At 54.6% G+C, this 21897-nt stretch overlaps 1 protein-coding gene across 3 annotated transcripts; it reads left to right on the top strand.

Annotated features, from left to right (window-relative positions):
• Positions 1-10115: 10115 nt before the first annotated feature.
• Positions 10116-20554, top strand: FGFR4 (fibroblast growth factor receptor 4). Of its 3 annotated transcripts, none has more exons than XM_046000640.1 (18): positions 10116-10263; positions 12678-12821; positions 13493-13756; positions 13848-13928; positions 14052-14218; positions 14810-14933; positions 15450-15640; positions 15785-15923; positions 16247-16440; positions 16553-16698; positions 16785-16906; positions 18068-18178; positions 18262-18452; positions 18851-18973; positions 19065-19135; positions 19326-19463; positions 19686-19791; positions 19890-20554. In XM_046000640.1, the coding sequence occupies exons 2-18, from the start codon at positions 12731-12733 to the stop codon at positions 20034-20036; spliced, it is 2406 nt and encodes an 801-aa protein (XP_045856596.1). In that variant the 5' UTR covers positions 10116-10263; positions 12678-12730; the 3' UTR covers positions 20037-20554. The 3 variants fall into 3 exon arrangements, with proteins under 3 accessions (XP_045856596.1, XP_045856597.1, XP_045856598.1); XM_046000641.1 differs by having other exon boundaries at positions 10116-10308; XM_046000642.1 differs by lacking the exons at positions 12678-12821; positions 13493-13756; positions 13848-13928.
• Positions 20555-21897: the final 1343 nt, after the last annotated feature.

Genomic DNA, 21897 nt, shown 5'->3' with positions numbered 1-21897 from the left:
TTTTTTTTTTTTAGATTTTATTCATTTATTTGACAGAGAGAGAGAGATGGCAGTGAGAGAGGGAACACAAGCAGGGGGAATGGAGACGGAGAAACAGGCTCCCTGCTGAGCAGGGATTTCCCCAATTCGGGGCTTGGTCCCAGGACCCCAGGACCACTACCTTAGCCCAAGGCAGATGCCTAACAACTGGGCCACCCAGGTGCCCCTGGAGTACTGTCTCATACAACTTTCAGCTTCTCTATCAACCCAATGACCCTAAAATGATCATCAACCCCCCAAAGCTGAGTTGGGTGTCCTTCTGTGCTCTCAGATGCCCTGTGCCCCCTCTAGCATTGCCCTTAATATATGTTATGATCTGTTCAATTCCCTGTCGCCTCTGTTAGACTAGAAACTCTTTGACAACAGTAACAGGGTCTTATCATAGTGGGTTTCTGGTGCCCAGCAAAGGATGGTGATTGCTTTACAACTGCTTAGTGATTGAGTCAATTAATGAATAAGTTAAAAGTGGGTATGGGCTGGTAAGGACTTACTAAAATTTGCCGAGCCTCCATTGGTTGTCAAGGTCAAAGGACCCAGGTTGGAAGGAGAGTAAGTGCAAGGACCTAGAAGAGAGGGGCTGTGAGTAGAGTTGACTGTTTCATTAATAGACTTCAGGAGGCCATTTACCTCCCTGCATCTGTGCGCTTTTGCGATGTGGCTTTGTCACTCAGCCCACTGAGATGAGGAACCTGACCTGGCCTCGAGACTTGCTCTGATCAGAGGATGCAGTGATGTGACCCCGTGCAACTTCCTATAAATTAGGCCTTGCAGCTTCCACTCCTTGCCACTGTAACAGGAAGCCTGGGCTAGACCAAGTGAAGATGAGAGACCATGTGGAGAAAGGCCAGCAGCCAAGCCAGCTCCTGGCATGTGAAGGAGACTATCTTAGACCATCCAGCCCTGCACAAACAACCTCAGAAGACACCAGCAGGAGAACTGCCTAGGTGAGCCCACCTAATCCACAGAATTGTAAGGAACATTAAACGTTTTAAATCACCGTGTGTGTGGGAATGGTTTATTGGGTAGAAAGTCTTCCAGAATCACCTAGTAACCATACCTATTGGGGCCTCCTGGTGTCTATTGAGGAACCCCATGCTCAGCTGATGTGATCTGGGTGGAGATGACCTCCACCCTCCTGGCTTCTGCTAGAACAGGTGGGAAGGAGTTGCTAAATGGGAAGGTTTTGAGCCCAAAGCTGTTGGATCGCCTTCTTTATCACCTCTTGCGGAGCACCTGCCAGAGAATGGAGCCATAGGCAAGAAAGCAACAGAGAAAATGAGTCTTGGTCTGACTGTTCCTGAAGTCTGATCCACCCTTGGACTTTAAAATTACAGAAAACATGGGGCGCCTGGGTGGCTCAGTGGGTTAAGCAACTGCCTTTGGCTCAGGTCATGATCCCAGGGTCTCCCTGCTCAGTGGAGACCCTGCTTCTCCCTCTGCCTGCCCCTCTGCCTACTTGTGCTCTCTCGCTCTCTATCTCTCTGTCAAATAAATAAATAAAATCTTTTTTTAAATTACAGAAAACAATAAATTCACCATTTTGCTTAAGCCCATTGGAGTTGGGGTATCTGTTACTTGCACCCGAATGAAAATATTGAGAGTCAGGAAGTCTGATAGAAGCTGAGCAGCATGTGGCTGTGGGTTGTTAGGGTAAGACAGAGGTCCCTAGACAGTGTGGGAAGAGGAATTTATTTTTCCTCGGCCCCTAATGTATGCCAGAATCCTGGAATGAGACACAATTTCATATCCTAGAAGACCTCATTCCAACTGTGATAAAATGTTAAAAGGAAAATGCCAGAGTGTATAATAGGAGGCCTGAACCTAGGCATGGGGGGAAGGGGGAGGGAGGGCAGAGAAGGTCTCTCTGAGGAAGTGACAGGCAAGCTGAGACTTGAAGGATGAATGGGAATTAGCCCATGAGTAAGCAGGGAAAGGTGGGGAGAGGATGTTCCAGGTAGAGGGAAAAGCATGTGCCAAGGTCCCAAGGCAAGATGGTGCTTCTCCTCTTGAAAGAGGGAGAGAGTGTCACCAGACAAGGAAAGAGACTGTCAGGACCCAGGTCCCTCAGGGTGTATGAAGATTTTCAGCTAAAAAAAAAAAAAAAAAGAATTTCCAGCCAGTTTAAGTTCAGCCACCCAGGTGTCCCTGAGCCACCCAGGCATTCCCAAATGTTTGTTATTTAAAGCCATTAAGTTTGGGGGTAATTTGTTATGTGGCAGTAGGTAACTAATACAGATCTTTATTCTAAAAGCGACTGGAGGGGCACCTGAGTGGCTCAGTTGGCTAAGCATCTGCCTTTGGCTCGGGTCATGACCCTGGGGTCCTGGGATCTCAGCCCCACAACCTAGGGCTCCCTGCTCAACAGGGAGTGTGCTTCTCCCTCTCCCTCTGCCTGCCGCTCCCCCTTGCTTGTGTTCTCCTCTCTCTGTCGCTCACTCAAAAGAATGAATAAAATCCTTAAAAATAAAAAAATAAATCACAACAGGAAGCTGCTGAAAGGTTTTAAAGAAATAGGACAATGAAAATAAATAAAATCTTAAAAAAAAAAAAAAAGGGCGCCTGGGTGGCTCAGTGGGTTAGGCCGCTGCCTTTGGCTCAGGTCATGATCTCGGGGTCCTGGGATCGAGTCCCACATCGGGCTCTCTGCTCAGCAGGAAGCCTGCTTCCCTCTCTCTCTCTCTGCCTGCCTCTCTATCTACTTGTGATCTCTCTCTGTCAAATAAATAAATAAAATCTTTAAAAAAAAAAAAAAGAAAAGAAATAGGACAATGACATGATGAATTCGCTGACATGTAAACAGGTGAAAACTATGGCCTGGAAGCCAATAGAGCATAGTGGAGACACAAAAGAGGGAGGAGTCATTTCTACTGGGAGGAATTTATTAGGGGCCTTATATTTATAAAGAGTCAAAAAAAGAAAAGACAAATTAGTTTAAGAAAAAATATTTGGATCAAATTAATGAAATGTTCAAAGTAGTAATTTCTGCCTTGAGGCATGGCTAATAAAACCAGGCATGCTCCATCTCTTGGTCCTCTTGTTTCCTGTGTTGGCCTCATTCATAAGGAGGCTCTCTCAAGCAGCACTAGGTTTCCATATTCATGCTTCAGTAACCTCTGAGAGTGTTAGTTTCCCATTAGTTCCAATAAAAGACCCAGACTGGCTCTCATTAGCCCTGTGTGGGTCACATGCTCATCCCTGACCCAATAATAATAGCCTGGGGGATGGAATATTCTCATCAGCCAAGTCCAGGGACACATGCCCACCACGGGAACCAGGGAGAAGTTGACTCCACCCAAATCCCAGTGAACTGGGAGTAGGAGAAGGCCAGGACCTCAAAGAAAATAGAGAGCTGTTTTCAGAGAGAGGAAAAGTGTTCAGATGTCTAGTTCAAGGTGGTCCGGAAGGTTCTCAGAGAAGAGGGAACACTTAAGAGGAGTCCAGAAAGCTGAATGGCAGTCGTCTGGTGCCATGGTTAGAGGGAAAGGAAGAAGGGAGGCAGGAGCAAGGAAGGACACTCGCAGCAGTAAGGACAGCAGGTACAAAGGCTCCAGCACAGTATCGGGAGGGCTTGCCCGGAGCTCAGGGCAGTGGTCACCCAGAACACCTATCTCTGCAGAGAGAGGAGGGGGGACAGGGGAGAACAGCAGAGACCATTCTCAAAGGGCCCCCAGTGCCAGAGGAGGTGGGGATACCAGTGGGAGGGAGAGAAAGAGTAGCTAAAGCTGAGGAGAGAGTTGGTTAAATCTGTGTTTTACTTTTATTTTTTTAAATTGCGAGAGAGAGACAGAGGTAGCAAGAGAAAGAACAAGTGGGGAGGAGAGAGAGAAGCAGGCTCTCTGCAGATCAGAGAGCCTGATGCAGGGCTCCATCCCAGGACCCCGGGATCACTACCTGAGCCGAAGGCAGACACTTCACCCCCTAAATCTGTGTTTTAAGGAAGTCATTTTGGTGGGGCCCCTGGCTGGCTCAGTCAGGGGAGCATGCAAATCTTGACCTCAGAGGAGTGGTGAGTTTGAGTCCCACACTGAGGGTAGAGTTTACTTAAAAAGTAATAATAATAGGGACGCCTGGGTGGCTCAGTGGGTTAAGCCTCTGCCTTCAGCTCAGGTCATGATCTCAGGGTCCTGGAATCAAGCCCCACATGGGGCTCTCTGCTCAGTGGGGAGCCTGCTTCCCCTTCTCTCTCTGCCTGCCTCTCTGCCTACTTGTGATCTCTCTCTCTCTCTCTGTCAAATAAATAAATAAAACCTTTAAAAAATAATAATATAATAAAGAAGTCGTTTTGGCACTGAAGAGAAGATTGATGATACGGAGACTATGAGGCCCTTCAGTCCCCCTTCTTTCTAGCCAACCTTCCCGACCTCCATTCCAGTTAGGGGTGACAATGTATCACAGTCTCACCAAAGAGATAAAATCAGAAGCTGCTGGATAGAGATTCCACTCTTTGTGGCTTCTCTCTTCCTCCTGCCTGAGCACAAATGTGATGGTGGGAGCTGAAGCCATCATTTTGTAAGCATTAGGGGAAAGTGTGGAGAACTAAGGGGACCTTAACCCTGATTTCAGACCCACTTTCACCCATTTCCAGACTCAGGAGACCTGGGACTAATGAAGGATGAATTAACCTGTTTCATTAAAGCCCTTGGCATTTTAGGTTTTCTGGTTTTGGTGCCCAGACAAAATCCTATGTGGTCCAGGTAGGAATGAGGCAAGATAGAGAAGTGTGAGGGCCTCTCTGAGCCTTCGTTCCTGATTCCGACTACCAGTCCTGTATCCCTTCCTGCCCAGTAGTGCCAACTCACAACTGTCCTGGCCCCTCTCTCCTCCTAAAATATACTCATGCCAAGCCCTAGGAGGTGTGAGGCTTGTAGGCCCAAGCCTCAAGACAGCTGAGTCTTGCTAGACTGACAACTTATACCTCTGAAAACCTCCCCAAGACATGGGTCCACAGTGTCTGGGACCAGTGGACAAGAGGGCCAGGGTGCAGCTAAGACTCTGGGAAAAACCAGGACTATCCCAAAGAGAGCCTCAGATTACTCCTAGGCCATCCCCTATATCGGGCTTCATCCTCTCCCAGGCTGCCCACCTCAGCCCCAGTCTCCCTGCCTCCACCAAGAAGCCCTGGCAGCCCACAGGGGTCACAGTCCCTGTGAGGAGTCACAGTCCCTCCCTCTTGGTCACAAAAGTGTGTTACTCATGCATTTGGGTAGGTCCTACCTAGACCCATAGCTGCTATTATTAATATTGGCTGCTTGTTCCTGAGCATGGGCTATATGCCAGGCATTGGCCCTGAACTCCAATACATCATTACACTGAGTCCTCACAGAAAAGCTATTATTCCCATTTTACAGAAAATGAAACTGAGGCTTAATGTTAAGTGACTTGTTGAAGGTCCCAAGTGTTCAGGATTCAAACCTTTATCTGTCTGGCTCTAACACCCAACCTTTCATCACTCACTCGCTCTCGGCGTCACCTCCATGTTGACAAGCGAAGCCAGACCTCCCTGGAGTCTGTGAGAGAAGCCAGGGTGCAAAGGGGTTAGAAAAAATGAAGTAATAACAATGGTCAAGTCTGAGTAGCAAGTATATGATTTTACCCTGTGCTTTTTTTTTTTTTTTTTATATTCTAAAACTTTCTCAAAATAAAAATAAATTTAAAGGAAAGAAGACAAGAAAGCACAGGACTGGCTCAGAGGCCAGGGCTTGGACCAGGCCTGGGCTGGAATGGGGCCTGGGCAGGGGCTCAGGGCAGCCCTTCTGCACAAGAGCCCCAGTGTTCCCTGGGCCCGGCTGCCATCCAAGAGCAACATGGTCGGCACCAGGCAATGTCTGCCCCCTCCCCCCAACTCTGCTCTCAGGCAGGTGGGGGGCAGGGCCTGGCCTCAGGAGTCCCTCCTGGCCCAGCCTTGGACTTCAGGAACCCAGAATCTGCAAACCTCTGCCTAGGGCCTGGTACTTCATAGGGGCCCCACCAGTACCAGCCAAATGGACAGGGAGAGCTGTGCCCCGCCCCAGCCACCTCCCACACTCACCTTCAGGTGAGTCTGCACCTTCCTGGGCTGAAGTTAAGGATGGGGACAGAAAGCAAGCTGATACAGTCGCATCAAAAATCCCAACTCTGGGGGGGCCTGGGTGGCTCAGTGGGTTAAAGCCTCTGCCTTCAGTTCAGGGCCTGTTCCCAGGGTCCTGGGATTGAGCCCCGCATTGGGCTCTCTGCTTAGCAGGGGGCCTGCTTCCCCCACCCCTCTCTCTGTCTCTGCCTGCCTCTCTGCCTACTTGTGATCTCTCTGTCAAATAAATAAAATCTTTAAAAAAAAATTTTTTTTTAAATAAAAGCCCAACTCTGCGGAGAGTTATCCTGAGCTTTCCCTCTTTGTCCCAGAAGATCAGGATTCAAGGCTCAATGCTGTTGTTCACTTGCTATGTGACTTTATTTTTTTACTCTCTTTTTATTGTCTTTTTCTTTTCTTTTTCTTTCCTTTCTTTTTTTTTAAGACTTTATTTATTTATTTGACAGAGAGAGAGAGAGACAGCGAGAGAGGGAACACAAGGAAGGGGAGTGGGAGAGGGAAAAGCAGGCTTCCCACTGAGCAGGGAGCCCGATGCAGGACTCAATCCCAGGACCCTGGGATCAAGGCCTTAGCCCAAGGCAGACGCTTAACGACTGAGCCACCCAGGCGCCCCTTATTTTTTTTTACTTTTTTTTAAAGTAAGCTCTATGTCCAACATGGGGCTTGAACTCATGACTCTGAGATCAAGAGTTACATGTTCTACCAACTAAGCCAGTCAATCGCTGTGCTACATGACCTTAGACAAGTCATTCCATCTGCCTGAGCTTCTGTTTCCTTATCTGCAAGATGGAGCTAAGGATTCTAACCCCGTTTGGTTTGTGGGCAGGATCAAAGGATATAATGCATATATAACCTTCTGTCCTGGGAACATGGAGAAAGAAGCAGGAAGTGAAGTGATGTCTTAGCTAGCTTAGCATGTCACTTGGCAGACAGTGGGAGCTCAGCCAAGGCAAGAACATCCTCCCTACTTCCTGTTCCGCTGAAACCTAGTCCCAGCTCTAAACTCATTCACTTCCTCCAACAGCCCTGGGGAAAAGAAAGTAGGAGTGTGTCCATTTCCTGAATAGAGAAACTGAGGCAGAGGCAGACCAAAGGCAGGATCTTAGGATGGCAGGCTCCTGAGCATCTAGGGGGGTGTGGGGGGGGGGGGTTGTATTTGAAAGTTTTGAAAGGAAGACTGCAAATGTAACTGGTGGAAGATTGTTACCAAGAGAGTGAGGCCATGATGGGGAGACAGGCTTGGATGCCTCTCCCAGACTCCCTCAGCATGTCTTCCTGTGTGCTCTTTTACTTATCCATCTCACCCCACTATAGTGTCAGCAGCTCCTTGAAGGGGAGGGGTCGGGTCGCAGGCCTGCTTTGCCCCCCCCCCCATGTCATGAATCTTCAACTGACACCTGGCAACTGAATGTGTGTATGAATGAATGACGTGGAAGAGCATCAGACACCGCAGAGGGTCAGTGTGAGCGGTCACCGAATGTGGGCTGGGAGGCCAACAAAGATCGTGCCAACGTGGGGGGTGGGAGGTATAGGTTGCCAGTCTGAGGGCCATGCGCATCTCAGGAAGCAGGGAGCTTGCCCAGCCTGGGCTATGAAAACCTCTCCTTTGCCTTAGGCTCAGGTACGCCTGAGAAGTGCCTGGAAGTTGAATGAAAGCTGTGTGGGGTCCAGCTCCCGCTGGCAGCTCACCCCACCCCCCAACAACCACATTCACTAAGGGGAGCCAGCAGAGGACCAGCGGTGGGGAACTGGATCTCTCCAGGAGTCCGGGAGGTCTGGTGAGGCCCCTCTGGGCAGCAGGCTTCCATTTGCTGGGCTCCGCAGTGCCAGGAGCGTCAACCTTTCCAGGTGCTCCAGCAAGGAAGGACCCTGAACCAGAGGAATCAGACCCAGCTGGTTTTAAAAGATAGCCAATTATTTTCTGATTTGTCTTTGGGAAGAGACGATTATTTGTTTGAAAAGGAAAAAAAATCACTTTATTGGGCTTTTTAGTTATGCAAAGGAAAAGCCTCTGTCCCACCAGCAGTCCGGGAGGAGAGAGCTCAATTCCTCCGCATAACAATGGGAAAGGAAGCTGCTTGCCTTAGGGCAGAGTCTCCACCAGCCAGAGTGCCACAGGGAGATGAGTCTAAGACCCCAACTAAGGTGTTTCCTTTCTCCTCAAGAAGTCTTCCAAGGAGTGGAGGGCTTAGATTTTAGGCGAGGCTCAGGCAGAGGTCAAAGTTCAGCTGCCCTCCTAGTTCAGCCACAGTTTAGTTGCTCAAGGGGAAAGATGCTTGCAAGTGAGCAGACCTGAGCAAGGTGGGGCAGAACTACTTGGAGGTACCTGCTGTGTGTCAGGCGCTTGGGATACAATGTTGAAGTCTGTAGGCAGTTCCTGCCCTCTATTTACACAACTGTTTAGTTACAGTTCTGGAATGTTCCATGAAAATGAAGAAATAACGGGTCCTAGTCATAGTTAACATTACAAAACAAGTGTCATATACCAACCAGGCAGTGTTCTACAAGCTTACACATGTTTACTCTGCAAAAACTTCATGAGGAAAATACTAGCATTATACTTACCTTACTGATGAGAAAATGAAAACACACACAGAAAACTAGGTTAGAAAACTAACCTGCCAAGGTTACTCCAAGTGTGATGGCGTTGAGATTTGAGTCCTGAAATCTGTGCTCTGAATCACTTCACTTCCTGCTTCTTTCTCCATGCTCACAGGACAGAAGGTATCTAAGAGGAACCTGGCAGGTCCAGAGGGCTTCTCTGAGGAAGTGAGCTGACATCTAAGAATGAGATGGAACCAACCAGACCTGGAGGGGAACCTTCATTCCAGGAAGAGGGAACCATATGTGCAAAGGCGCAGAGGTAGAGTGGGAGCAAGGAAAGAAATGAAGGATTTGTATGGAGATATGGACAGGGGCCAGGTCATGCCAAAAATAATTATGGGAAGCTAATGGAAAGTTTTAAAGGGGTAGTAGATACATTCAGATTTGTATTTCTTTTCTTTTCTTTTTATTTTTTAAATTAGTTTATTTATTTAGATTATATTTTTAAGGGGCACATGGGTGGCTCAGTTGCTTAAGTGCCTGGCTTGGCTCAGGTCATAATCTCAGGGTTCCTGGATCCAACCACCCTTGGGCTCCTGCGCAGCCCGGAGTCTGCTTGCCCCTCTCCCTCTGCCCCTCCCCCCTCAAATAAATAAAATCTCTTTTTTAAAAAAGATTTTTTAAAAAGAGATTTTATTTACTTATTTGACAGAGAGAGAGATCACAAGCAGGCAGAGAGGCAGTCAGAGAGAGGGGGAAGCAGGCTCCCCGCTGAGCAGAGAGCCCCTTGCAGAGCTCCATCCCAGGACCCTGAGAGCATGATCTGAGCCGAAGGCAGAGGCTTAACCCACTGAGCCACCCAGACGCCCGTTAAAAAAAGATTTTAAGTAATCTCTACACCCAACGTAGGGTTCAAACTCACACCCCCAAAATCGAGTCGCATGCTCCTCTGACTGAGCCAGCTAGGCGCTCGCCAGATTATGTATTTCAAATATCACCGCAAAGGTTGTGCAGAGAATGAATGGGGGTGTTTGGTGGCAGAGGGGATCTCCTAGCCACTGTATGGTGTTTGCACAGAAGACAGAGTAGCCAGGTTTGTTGAGGTTCGCCCATCAGAACTGCTGGGTGTTGCTCCCTAAAAAGGGTGAAGAGCAGAGGACAAGTCACTGGAACTTGGAAGCCGGGTCTGGGAGCGGCAAAAGAGGCGGAGTCTGATGGGGTGTGTAGCAGGCTGGGGCGGGGCCCGGGATTGGGCTGGCCCTGTGGGCCACTCGGCTTCTGCTCGGTTGGGTTTCGGGACTGGTCTCCAAGTGGGCGGGATGCTGCGCTACAAGCTGCGTCCTGGTTGTCTTGATAGAGCTGGCTCAGGAAGCTGGAGGTGGGCGGGGCGCTGGGTTGTACCCCCGCCCAGCCGCTGTTAGGAAGAGCTGGTCCAGGAGGGCGGGGCGCGAGGTGGGCGGGGCACTGGGCCTCCCGCGGCCACGCCGCTGTCGCGGGTGCATTCCTGGCTCTCTGGCCCGGGGCGGAGGAGCGCCCCAGCTGAGTTTGCGGTCCCCGCTGGGTGCGGGTGTCGAGACTGGCGGGAGCTGGGAGCGGGGCGGCGGAGGACCCAGGTGAGCCGGCACCTTGTGCCTGGAGCGGGACCGCGGAGGCTCGAGGTGAGCCTGGACCCCTTGCGGGCCCAGGGTGCACTCCCCACCGCCAGAGGGCGAGCGGCAGCGGGGCTCAGGGATCTGCCCCCTCCCAGCACTGGGGACCTAGGCGTCCTCTCGGAAGGGGGGTGGAGGAGACGGTAAATCAGTAACCCGCAGCGCACACAGGGCCTTTTGTCCCGCTCCGTCCAAAGAGCACCCTGGCTACGGAGCTGGTTACTCATTGCCCACCCGAGCGGGGGCGGGCGGGCTGTCTCTGCAGCTCCCCCTCAGGACCTGCCGACTCGCACCTCCCCCCAGGGTGACCGGGTAGGGGGTGGAGGAAGGAGAGCGCCTGGTCCCTCTGCTGGACCGTCTGCGCGCCCCGAGTAGAGATGAGGAAGCTGAGGATCCGAGAGGTGCAGTCATTTGCTCCAGGGTCTCCCCCGCTTGAATGCGGGAGGCTGGAGGAGAACCCAGGACTGTCTGATGCCAGAGTCAGGCCCTTCAGCCCCTGAGCAAGGCGGTGGGTGGGTCTGTCTGTGGCTGGGTGTGATCCGACAATGAAGGATCCTGAGGTTACAAGGTCGGGGCAGCCTAGGAATGGGAATAAAATCCCTAGGCTTCCCCGCCCCTCTCCCAGCTGGAGCTGTGGACCAGAGGGCTGCTCTGCAGGTTGGGGGATTCTATGGAGGAGGGCCATGGAAACTGGGGGTGGGTGCAAGGACAGTGGCATCTGGTTAAGGTGGAGAAGAGAAATGGGGACACAGAGGTATGTATGGGCAAGAGAGAAGACATGCCCAGTTTTTAAAGCCAATGGCTTTAGTGCTGAAGAGGCTGAAGGAGCAGACTGTGCAACCAAAGATACTGACAAGGACAAGGGCAAGGAGGGAGGCCTAGAATGCTGGATAAACTGGATTGGATACTGCTGGATATGGGCAGCCATTAAGGGCTTGAGAACTGGGGTATATAGGGTGGTGACATGGCAGATACTTGTAATTTCTAAAGCCCTGCTGGAGAGTAGAGGCTAGAGTGTCAAGGGAGATATTTGCAAAGGCCCAAGCTGGAGATGACCATGGCCTGCGTTGGGTCCAAGCAAAGGAGGTGAGATGGACAGGGGAAGGACTGAGGAGGCAGATGGGACTGGAGGTGGAGGGGGGAGGCAGTGAAGGTGGATGGGAAGAAATGATGCCCAAGCTGCAGGAGCAACCCAGGGAAGGAGCAGTTGGAAGGGGGAGATGATGGCTTTGGCCCGGACAAGCTGAGTACCCCCTGTCTTGGAGCCAGAGCTGGAAGGGGGGTAGTGGCTGAAGAGAGAGTGCAGTGGGCTTCCTGGGCAAGGTAGATTCAGAGACATCAGTGCCTCCTGACTTATGGAGCCCCAGCTAATAGCCAGTAGTACCCTGGGACTGCATTGGTCACCCCTTCCCCTGCCTCAGCTTGGGCTGTTTTGAGAGTTCCTTTCGGGAGATGGTGACATCCTTGGCGACATATGGATAGGGTGGGTGTGTACCTCATACCTGACAGGAACTGCACCAGAATGGGAGGTAATTGGCCAAGGGCAGACCCAGGGTGACCGTCACGGAGGGCGGGGGAAGGGGGAAGGAGGGAAGAACATGCCAACATTCTGTGTTTTCAGCCCCTACATATGGTCTCTTTTATCCTCCAATCAGTCCTCCGAGGACAGCACCCCGAGAGGGACAGGGACTTGTAAGTTGGTAAGAGTCAGAATTGGAACTTGGCTTTGTTGGACACAGAGCCCGTGTTGCCTCCAACGGAGCTGTGAGGACACAAAAAGCAGATGTATTCCCAGCATTCTGGTTCAGAATGAGGAAGAACTTTTGATTGCCATGAATGTGCTGCTGTGTTAGGAGTGAGTGCTCTGCCACTGAAGGTAGTCAAAGCTGGCCATGAAAATGTCAGCAATGCCAGGAGTGTGGGTCAGATCAGATAACATCCAGATGCTGAAGTTTGGCCTTGTATTAGATTTCTTTTCTTTTCTTTTTTTTTTTTTTTGGTTCTTCAGCAATAAATTCATTTATTCAGCAAAAAATAAATTATGTGTGCTGAGAGCGAGCAGAAGATATGTCTCCATTCTCTGCTTTCCTCCGAGGAAAGAATCCCCAAACTGCCCTTTCTGTGAACTTGTGCCAGGGTCTCAGCAGGACCGGAGGAGAGCAGGAAGCCTGGCCCTGCCCCCCCTGCACAACCTACTGTGAAGACGCTTTGGGCTCTGGCCACAGCAGAGCCACTTCCAGTGTCTGCCCGATCTCTGCCGCACTACTGTGTGGGGGTGGGGGGACAAGTCTTCTGACCACTTCCAGTCTCAGTTTCTTCATCTGCAGAACAGGGGAATAGCACCCCCAAAGGTGCCTGCCCTTCTCCCTCCTTTGCAGAAAGGCAGTTGGTGCTAAGCCCAGCCTGGGTCCTTGGGAGCAGCGGGAAGGATATGTGGCTGCTGTTGGCCCTCTTGGGGGTCCTGGTGGAGGTGCCTGGGGCTCCCACTTTGTCCCTTGAAGCCTCTGAGGAAATGCAGCTAGGTATGGCCTTTAAGGTGGGAGAAGGGAGCAGGGGTGGGCACCTGGAGGGGGGCTACTAGCTGAGCAAACCTGGGAAGGACCTGGCCCAGTCCCTGAGGAGGTGATAGCAGGGCAGGATCCAACCATTAAGACTCGGTATCTGGCTCCCAGCAAGCATCCACCTATCTCTATGTCCACAAGAGAGGAATGGCCTTGCAGGGTGAGGGTCCTGAGCTGGGCTGCAGAGCTGGTGGTGAGCCCCTCGCCGTGTGTGTGTGTGTGTGTGTGTGTGTGTGTGTGTGTGCGTGTGCGCACATGCACACGTGTGTGTTCTGTGCACCGGGTGTGTGGTTTGGGAGTCCCAGCAGCATGTGTGGTGTATGCACTGTGGGTGTGCTGTGCCCCGGAGGTGTGGCACCTGTAGCATGTGGGGTGTGTGTGTGGGGGGCAACGGCGTGTCCAGTCCAGCATGTGTGCTATGCACCACGTGTGTGATGTGCACCAGAAGCATGGCAGTGGCCTTATATACAGTGTCGGTAGCATGTGATGACAGGTGTCTATGTTGAGGAGCAGTGGGGGTCCGGCATGTGTCAAGGTATGCTGTGTCCCGCCTGTGCAGCATGTTCCCCATACAGAGGGCTCCCTCAGCTTGGGCTCTGGGGGGCTCACTGACCTCTACCCTTGGCCCACAGAGCCCTGCCTGGCCCCTGGCCCCGAGCAGCAAGAGCAGGAGCTGACCGTGGCCCTCGGGCAGCCTGTGCGGCTGTGCTGTGGGTGGGCTGAGCGTGGTGGCCACTGGTACAAGGAGGGCAGTCGCCTACCACCTGCTGGCCGGGTACGAGGCTGGAGGGGCCGCTTGGAGATCGCCAGTTTCCTACCGGAGGATGCTGGCTGCTACCTCTGCCTGGCACGAGGCTCCATGCATGTCCTGCACAATGTTACCTTGGTTGTGGATGGTAAGGGGGTATAGCAGGGGCTAAAGGGTGCCTGGGGAGAGAGACTGTCCCCATCCTAGACTTCAGATGGCTCTCTTTGTCCCTGACATAGACTCCTTGACCTCCAGCAATGGCAATGAGGACCCTAAGGCCCACGGGGGCCCCTTGAATGGGCACATCTACCCCCAGCAAGGTCAGTACGAGTCCTCAGGGACTCATTTCCCTCCCTCCCAGCTGGTCAGTGAGAAGAAGGGACCTGTGTGGAAACAGGTGATCATCCTTCGGGCAGTAAGTTTGCCTTCCCCCTCCCTCCCAGCACCCTACTGGACACACCCTCAACGCATGGAGAAGAAACTGCACGCAGTGCCTGCTGGGAACACTGTGAAGTTCCGCTGTCCAGCGGCAGGCAACCCCACACCCACCATCCGCTGGCTTAAAGACGGACAGGATTTCCATGGGGAGCATCGCATTGGAGGCATTCGGGTGAGTCTCCAGGTTCCAAGACCATCTGCTCCTCCATTTTCACTCTCCCGTTGATCTGCTCCGGCCTAGAAGTCATTCCTTCTTCAATGAGGAAGGCAGCTGCAGGCCCTAGAAGGAGCGCTAGATCGCAGACTGGGACAGCTTCGATTCAAGTCCCCACTCCGCTCCCTCACGTGACTTAATCTCTCAGCCTCAGCTTTCCTTGTAAAGTGGGAAGGCTCACTGACTGGCAGGTAGGGCGTTTCAGCAACTAATTCTCATAAGACCCTGTGGGGTCGGCTCCATGGTACAGTGAGGAAGCTGGGACTCTGAGAGGGCAAACACTGGCTCCAGGTGGTACAACCAAGAAGAAGCCATGCTAAAACTCAGAGGCACAAACCAAAGGTTCAGATCCCTCTTGGCCTTGGCCCGGCCTCCCCAGGGCCTGGAGAACTTGAGAAGACCACTGTGGGCAGGATCTAGCCTCTTTGCGCCCTGGACCCCTGGGTGGCTACCAGTGAATGGCCTCTCACAGATGCTTCCCCCTTCACACCCTGGACCCCTGGGTGGGCACCGGTGAATGGCCACTCACAGATGCTTCCCTGTCCCCAGCTGCGCCACCAACACTGGAGCTTGGTGATGGAAAGCGTGGTGCCCTCGGACCGTGGCACATACACTTGCCTTGTGGAGAACCCAATGGGCAGCATCCGCTACAGCTATCTGCTGGATGTGCTGGGTGAGCGGACGGGCAGGCAAGGTGGTCTGGGGGTGGGAGACCCAACACTGCCCTTGGCTAGTGCACGGTCTGGCCAGCAACATGGGCTCAAGCTGCCCTAGGTGTCCCAGTGGGTCAGAGGGAAGTTCGGGGGTGGTGATGAGGGGGTCATGTTTGCCGGGAAGAACAGGGGTCAGCTGAGCAGAAAAGGTGGGAAAGACATCCAGGCAGAGAGCCCAGGCTGAATAAAGGTCCTAGGTGTAATGAAAACAATGCATTTGTGAAGAGGTGTATGCCTGGGGTGTGGCATTTAAGCGGGGAGCTGTGTATGGGGAGGGTTTTGAATGCTAGACTGTGAAGTGGTCCTTGACCACCAAAGGCAATAGGGAGCCATGGAAGGTTGCAGCAGCGTAAGCAGGGGGCAGACAAGGTCTGAGTTGCACATCAGGAAGTTCCCTCCCTTGAGCTGAGGGCAGGTGACCAGGGTGCTTCTGTGGGTGCCACTGGTCAGGGTTGACCGCCTGGCCTGGCCCCCAGAGCGGTCCCCGCACCGGCCCATCCTGCAGGCGGGGCTCCCAGCCAACACTACAGCTGTGGCAGGCAGCGATGTGGAGCTGCTGTGCAAGGTATACAGTGACGCCCAGCCCCACATCCAGTGGCTGAAGCACATCGTTGTCAACGGCAGCAGTTTTGGCGCCGACGGCTTCCCCTACGTGCAAGTCCTGAAGGTCTGGCGCCCACCAGCCCCTGAACCCTCCTGCTCTCCCACAGGGCGTGGGGGTATGGGCTTGGCCTCCCGCTTCGTTCCTGGCCACAATATGGCCCCCGGCCCTGTTGTGACCCCTGTGTCCCCCCACCCACCCCGTCCCCAGACAGCAGACATCAATAGCTCAGAGGTGGAAGTCCTATATCTTCGGAACGTGTCAGCTGAGGATGCGGGAGAATACACCTGCCTGGCGGGCAACTCCATTGGCCTCTCCTACCAGTCAGCCTGGCTCACGGTGCTGCCGGGTGAGCACTCGAGGGGGTCGGGAGGGGCTGCGGGAATCCCGCTCTGCTCCGGCAGCGGGCTGTGTCCCCTGGCCTGTGGGGCTCGGGACATGGCATGAGGGTTTGTGTGTTCAATTTCGTGTGTCGCAGTGCTTCTGTGTGTGTCCCCGTGGGACTGCCGTGTGACCCCTGGGTTAGGGGTGTGCAGGACAGGGTGTCACTGTGGCTTTCGTGGTGAGTGTCTTGGTGGGTGTTGGGAGCTGTGAGGCCTGAGTTAGAGGATGTGGAGCTGGCCATCTAACCACTGACTGCTCAGTTTTCTGTCTATGTGTGTGTCTGGGCAGAGGAGGACCTCACATGGACAGCAGCAGCCCCTGAGGCCAGGTACACGGACATCATTCTCTACGTGTCAGGCTCTCTGGCTTTGGTTGTCCTCCTGCTGCTGGCCGGGCTGTATCGAGGGCAGGTACTCCTGAGCCGGCACCCCAGGCAGCCCGCCACTGTGCAGAAGCTGTCCCGCTTCCCTCTGGCCCGGCAGGTACCGTGCTGTTCCCCACCCCCTACCGTGTCCCCCATAGCGAAGCTCTCGGCCTGCCCACCCGCCTCCCCAGCTCAGCTCCAGCAGGCTGACCGAGTCACCCACCTTCCAGTTTTCCCTGGAGTCGGGCTCTTCGGCCAAGTCCAGCTCCTCCTTGGTGCGGGGTGTCCGTCTCTCCTCCAGTGGCCCTCCCTTGCTCGCTGGCCTTGTGAGTCTAGACCTACCTCTCGACCCACTGTGGGAGTTCCCCCGGGACAGGTATGCGGCATGGAGGGAGGATGGGCATTCAGGCTCCAGGCAGGAAGGACGTTCTGTGGCTGAGGCCTTGGCTGTCTCATCTCCAGGCTGGTGCTCGGGAAGCCGCTGGGTGAGGGCTGCTTTGGGCAGGTGGTGCGTGCAGAGGCCTTCGGCATGGACCCCGCCCAGCCTGACCAAGCCAGCACTGTGGCCGTCAAAATGCTCAAGGGTGAGTGGTGGCCCCGAGGGACATGCTGTGCCCTTGGGACCAACAGAAGAGGCTCATGGTGCTACTGGCTTAGCACCGGTGGCCAGAAGGGCCTAGGATCCCACCCTTGGGCCTGGGGCCCAACTCTGCTACCAACCTTGGCAAGCCGTTCCTGAACCTATTTGCTCACCTGTTACCTGGGGGTAAACAGTAGTTCCTACCTCCCGGCCAGAGGTTCCTGGAGAGTGCCTGGTATATAAAACCTTACCCACTGGAAGGATGATGACTACAAGGATTTGGGGTGACTAGGGGTCAGACACCCCCACCTCAGCCCTAGCGCCACATCAGCCGTAGCCTCAAATAGCCTTGTCAGTCTCATAGGCTTCCACCTCATTCCTCCCGAGTACCCCCAGGCCACACCTTCAGCCTCCCCAACCCTGGGCCCTTCCCAGATCCGTCCTCTTGTGTCCACCACTCTGGGAGAACAGCCCAAGCGCCAGCCCCAAAGTCCACAGGAGATACCTGGGGACCTACCATCAGGGCCTCTCACTGCTACCCCCACGTCCTCTACAAGAGCAGCCCAAACCGCTGTTCTGCTCCCCCATCCCCTCTGCACAGCTGGGGCCACCTGGTACTTTCTGGGAGGCAGGGATTGAGAAATGTGCATTGTGAGGTCTGGCAGGGAGGGTATGTCATTGGCCCAGGGCCACAGGTCAGCCCCTGCTCCTCAGCCTTCTCAAGAGAATCTGGAGCAGCTTCTTCCCAGCCTCCCCGAGCTGCACCCCACTGGTGGCTCCCTGAATTCCCAGGCCAGATGGTCTCTAGGCCCCAGTCTGACCTCAGGGCGCCAGCCTGCCTCCCGCCCCCAAGAGCTCTCACCGCATTCAGGAACTAACGCCAAACCTCCAGATGGAGCTTCTTCCTGTTCAGAATTCCGTTTCCTGTCCCACTCACAGACAGGCCCACCTTTTGTAGACCCTTGATCTTGGTGCTTCCCTGTAACTTCTGAGAGCGGTGCGTGGGGCACGGTCCATTGTCCCATTGGAGACAAGACGCTCCTGAGGTTCAGAGAAGTTAGGAGACTTTTTCAAGACCACACCACCTAGCAGGGATTCAGGTCCAGCGCTCCAGGCCCTGTCCCAGCTCCCCCATGTCTGTCACCCTGGCTGCCCCCGCTTGCAGACAATGCCTCTGACAAGGACTTGGCAGACCTGGTCTCCGAGATGGAGATGATGAAGCTGATCGGTCGGCACAAGAACATCATCAATCTGTTGGGCGTCTGTACTCGGGAAGGTGCGTTGGAATGGGGCTAAGGGTAGGGATGGGGGGGGTGTGGAGCTACAGCCTCCGCAGCCTCCCTGTCCCCCCACCGACAGGGCCCCTGTATGTGATTGTGGAGTGTGCCGCCAAGGGAAACCTGCGGGAGTTCCTGCGGGCCCGGCGGCCCCCAAGCCCTGACCTCAGCCCTGACGGTCCGAGGAGCAGTGAGGGGCCGCTCTCCTTCCCCGCCCTGGTTTCCTGCGCCTACCAGGTGGCCCGAGGCATGCAGTATCTAGAGTCAAGGAAGGTATGGGCAGTGGGCAGTACTCTGGACCATTCTCACTGCTCCGTCTGTACAGTTTTCTGCTCCCCGGCACGGAATATCCTCATCTTCTTCCTCTCGCCCCTTTTCCATTGCCCTGTCTAAACGTCCCCAAGCCCTTCTATACCCCCCATACGTACACATTTGACACTGCTTGTCCCCATTCCTCCCTCTCACAGGCCCTAACTCAACGGGGCAAGGGAAGAGGCCATGTGAGAGGGAGGGGGTGGGCCCTGAAGGCAGCTTTAGTCCCCCTCTGAATATTGACCTCTTCGTCTATGAAACGAGTGGATAGTGCCTCCCCTAGGGTTACTGGGAAGTACAGTGTGCCCAACGTCCAGCCATGCATCCTAATAAACCTAAGTCCCCTGCCCTACCCCTAGTGCATCCACCGGGACCTGGCTGCCCGGAACGTACTGGTGACAGAGGACAATGTGATGAAGATTGCTGACTTCGGGCTGGCCCGTGGCGTCCACCATATTGACTACTACAAGAAAACCAGCAACGTGAGGGAGGCAGGGCAGAGTTGGAAAGGGTGGGTGGGGGATACCAGGACCCGTGGGACTCGGTGTCAGTGCCCCTACCTGTCCCATCCAGGGCCGCCTGCCTGTCAAGTGGATGGCACCTGAGGCCTTGTTTGATCGAGTCTATACACACCAGACTGATGTGTAAGTCCTGGAGGTCGGGGCTCTGGAACACCTCCCGGCGGCTACTACCCTACCCCACACAAAGGTCACACAACCCTAGGACCTGAGTGCTGCCAGACTCCATGGTGGATCATGCCCGCGAGGTCCCCCATACCAGCCCTGGGACTAGGGAGCAAAGCTATGCCCTGCTGAGCCCTGGTTCTGCCTCTAGGTGGTCATTTGGGATCCTGCTGTGGGAGATCTTCACCCTCGGGGGCTCCCCGTACCCTGGCATCCCTGTGGAGGAGCTGTTCTCACTGCTGCGGGAAGGGCATCGGATGGATCGGCCCCCGAACTGCCCCCCAGAGCTGTGAGGCCTCACCCTCCTCTCCCCCACTTTACAGTCCTTATCCTCTGCCTTGACCTTGGCCATAGGGCCCAGCCTCCTAATTTGCTGTCACCATCCCCTCTTCAGCTGTAAGGGGAGGTCCTAGCCTAGTGTCCATGCCCTTCCCCTGAGTGGCCCTACCGACCGCCTCATCAAAGCCTGCCCCTAACTCAGACCTTCCGCCCCTTCCGCCCCGTCGGCCAGGTACGGGCTGATGCGGGAGTGCTGGCACGCAGCACCTTCCCAGAGGCCGACTTTCAAGCAGCTGGTGGAGGCACTGGACAAGGTCCTGCTGGCCGTCTCCGAGGAGGTACTGCTCCCCTCTTGTCCCGCGAGCCCTCTCTGACCACTCCCCTCGGGCCCTCACCCCAGCTGAGCACTGAGACTGACCAGCACTGTTCCCTGTAGTACCTAGACCTCCGTCTGACCTTTGGACCCTACTCCCCCGCCGGTGGGGATGCCAGCAGCACCTGCTCCTCCAGCGACTCTGTCTTCTGCCACGACCCCCTACCGCTGGGGCCCAGTGCCTTCTCCTTCCCAGGGGGGCAGACATGAGTGGGCCCCAAGGCTGTGCAGTCAGGCAGGCTGGCAGTCTCCAGTCCTGGCTTAGCTGCAGCCTGCCAGTACTTGACTTTGGCCCCAGGCCCCAACTGCAGGCTACTGTCCCAGATCTCTAGTTCTGCTTTGGGGAGGTCGTTCTTATTCCTGGGGTTCCTAGTTGAGGCTTCCTGCTCTGGCCTCAGATTCCCATACCAGACTTCAACCCCAGTCTTAAGGCCCTGCCCTTGCCTTATGGCCCCCGTGTTCTAATGGCCTGACTATTGGGGTTCCGCCTGGCCTCCTGGGCCTTAGCACTCAGTCTTTGATCCAGGGGTTTGGCTGGACCTAGCTGTAGAGCTGTCCTAAACTTCCTTGCTTCCTTGCACCAAGAGAGGTCTTGGGCCTCTGAACCCCATTTCCCCCGGTCTCCCTTGCCTCCCCTTTGCTGCTTGTCCCAGCATCTTGGTGGAAAGAACGCTGGTCCCTGTGCTCCTCACTGAGCAGCTGGAAGCCTGCCAAAAACACAGAAGCAAATGGCCTTTTATAAATTATTTTTGAAATAAACCTCTGTGTTCCTGGTGTCTTCCCTGCAGCGGATGGAGGGGAAACAGGGTGGAGTGATCCCCAAGCTGGGAGTTTTGCCTGATACAAATGGAGGGCTCTGTGCCAGACCTTGGGTTCACATCCACTTACAGCTACGTTAGGGCGCCCCCAGGAACCTGTGTGTGCCTCTGTGTTGGTCTGTCTTACCTGCACCATCTCATGTATGTGATGGTCTGAAGGAGCGCTGGTGGCGGAGGAGTCCACACGGCACTCTCCACCGGGTGAAACTCTTGTACTCTGCACATGCGTGTGCATGTGTCTGCCCTGGGACTGTCCCCAAGGGAGCTGGCAGCACCCCTCCCCCATCTGCTCAGCATTAACCAAGCTGACCGTTAACACAGCGTGAAAGCCCGAAACCTAGCTTCGAGGCTGTTGCCCGCTCCCACGCTCTGCTGCTCAGACTGGGGGCTAGTGGGGGCTGTGACCGCCCCGCCCCACCCCACCCCACACTGGCCAGTCTCCCAGGCAGCAGCTGGTTGCCGCCCGGCTAGGCTGCAGCTGTCCCTGCCTGCCTGGTCCTCCCCTGGAGAGGCTGTCATGGCCCTGTTCTCAAACACCCTCTGGGGGGAGCAGGGAGATCAGCTTCCCAGGGCTCTGAGCCTGGAACCTTCGCTGGGGCCATCCAGGCAGTTAGTGCTACTTTCCAGCCCCTGAACCACAGGGTGGGGGTACCTGACCTGGTGCCTGGGGGTCCCGTCTGCCCTGTTCTCTCCTGGGACAGGACAGATCCATTGTGAGGGCCACCTGGATTACCCCATAGCCTTCCGGGGGTGGCAGCTGAAAATACAGATAGGGTCAGAAGGGCCTGGATCTAGAATCTGAGGCTGGGCTGTCCTGGCAGACTGAGTAGCAGCTCATGGCAGTGCTTCGCTTCTTGCTCTGGGTGGGTTTCTTCGCACCTCCTCCTGTGCAGTCTCCTTCTGACTGAGCCCCCCCACCAAACCTACTCTCCCACTGGAAGTCACTGGGCCCAGCCCAGTCAATCACAGGACAGGCAGGTCCCTAAGAATCCACCCGGGGAAGAAAGGGTTGGGAGACTAGAGCAGTGAATAAAGACAGGGGATGACAAATGGGAACTCCCATTTTTCCACTTCCCCACTGTGAACCCACTGCTGAGCTAGCCTCAGCCACCCACCGCTGGCCCTCACCACAGCCTCACCAGACAACGATCTTCCCAATTTAAGGATGGAGAAATGGAATGTGACAGGCCCAAGGTCACAAGGATGGGGAACTGAGGAAGGAGCTAAATTGACCCCTCCGTTCCCCCAAGTCC

This window comes from Meles meles, chromosome 3 (genome assembly GCF_922984935.1).
Source record: "Meles meles chromosome 3, mMelMel3.1 paternal haplotype, whole genome shotgun sequence".
Lineage (NCBI taxonomy): Eukaryota > Metazoa > Chordata > Mammalia > Carnivora > Mustelidae > Meles > Meles meles.
Note: the sequence above shows the minus strand (reverse complement) of the source record. Positions and strands in the feature narration are given on the sequence as shown.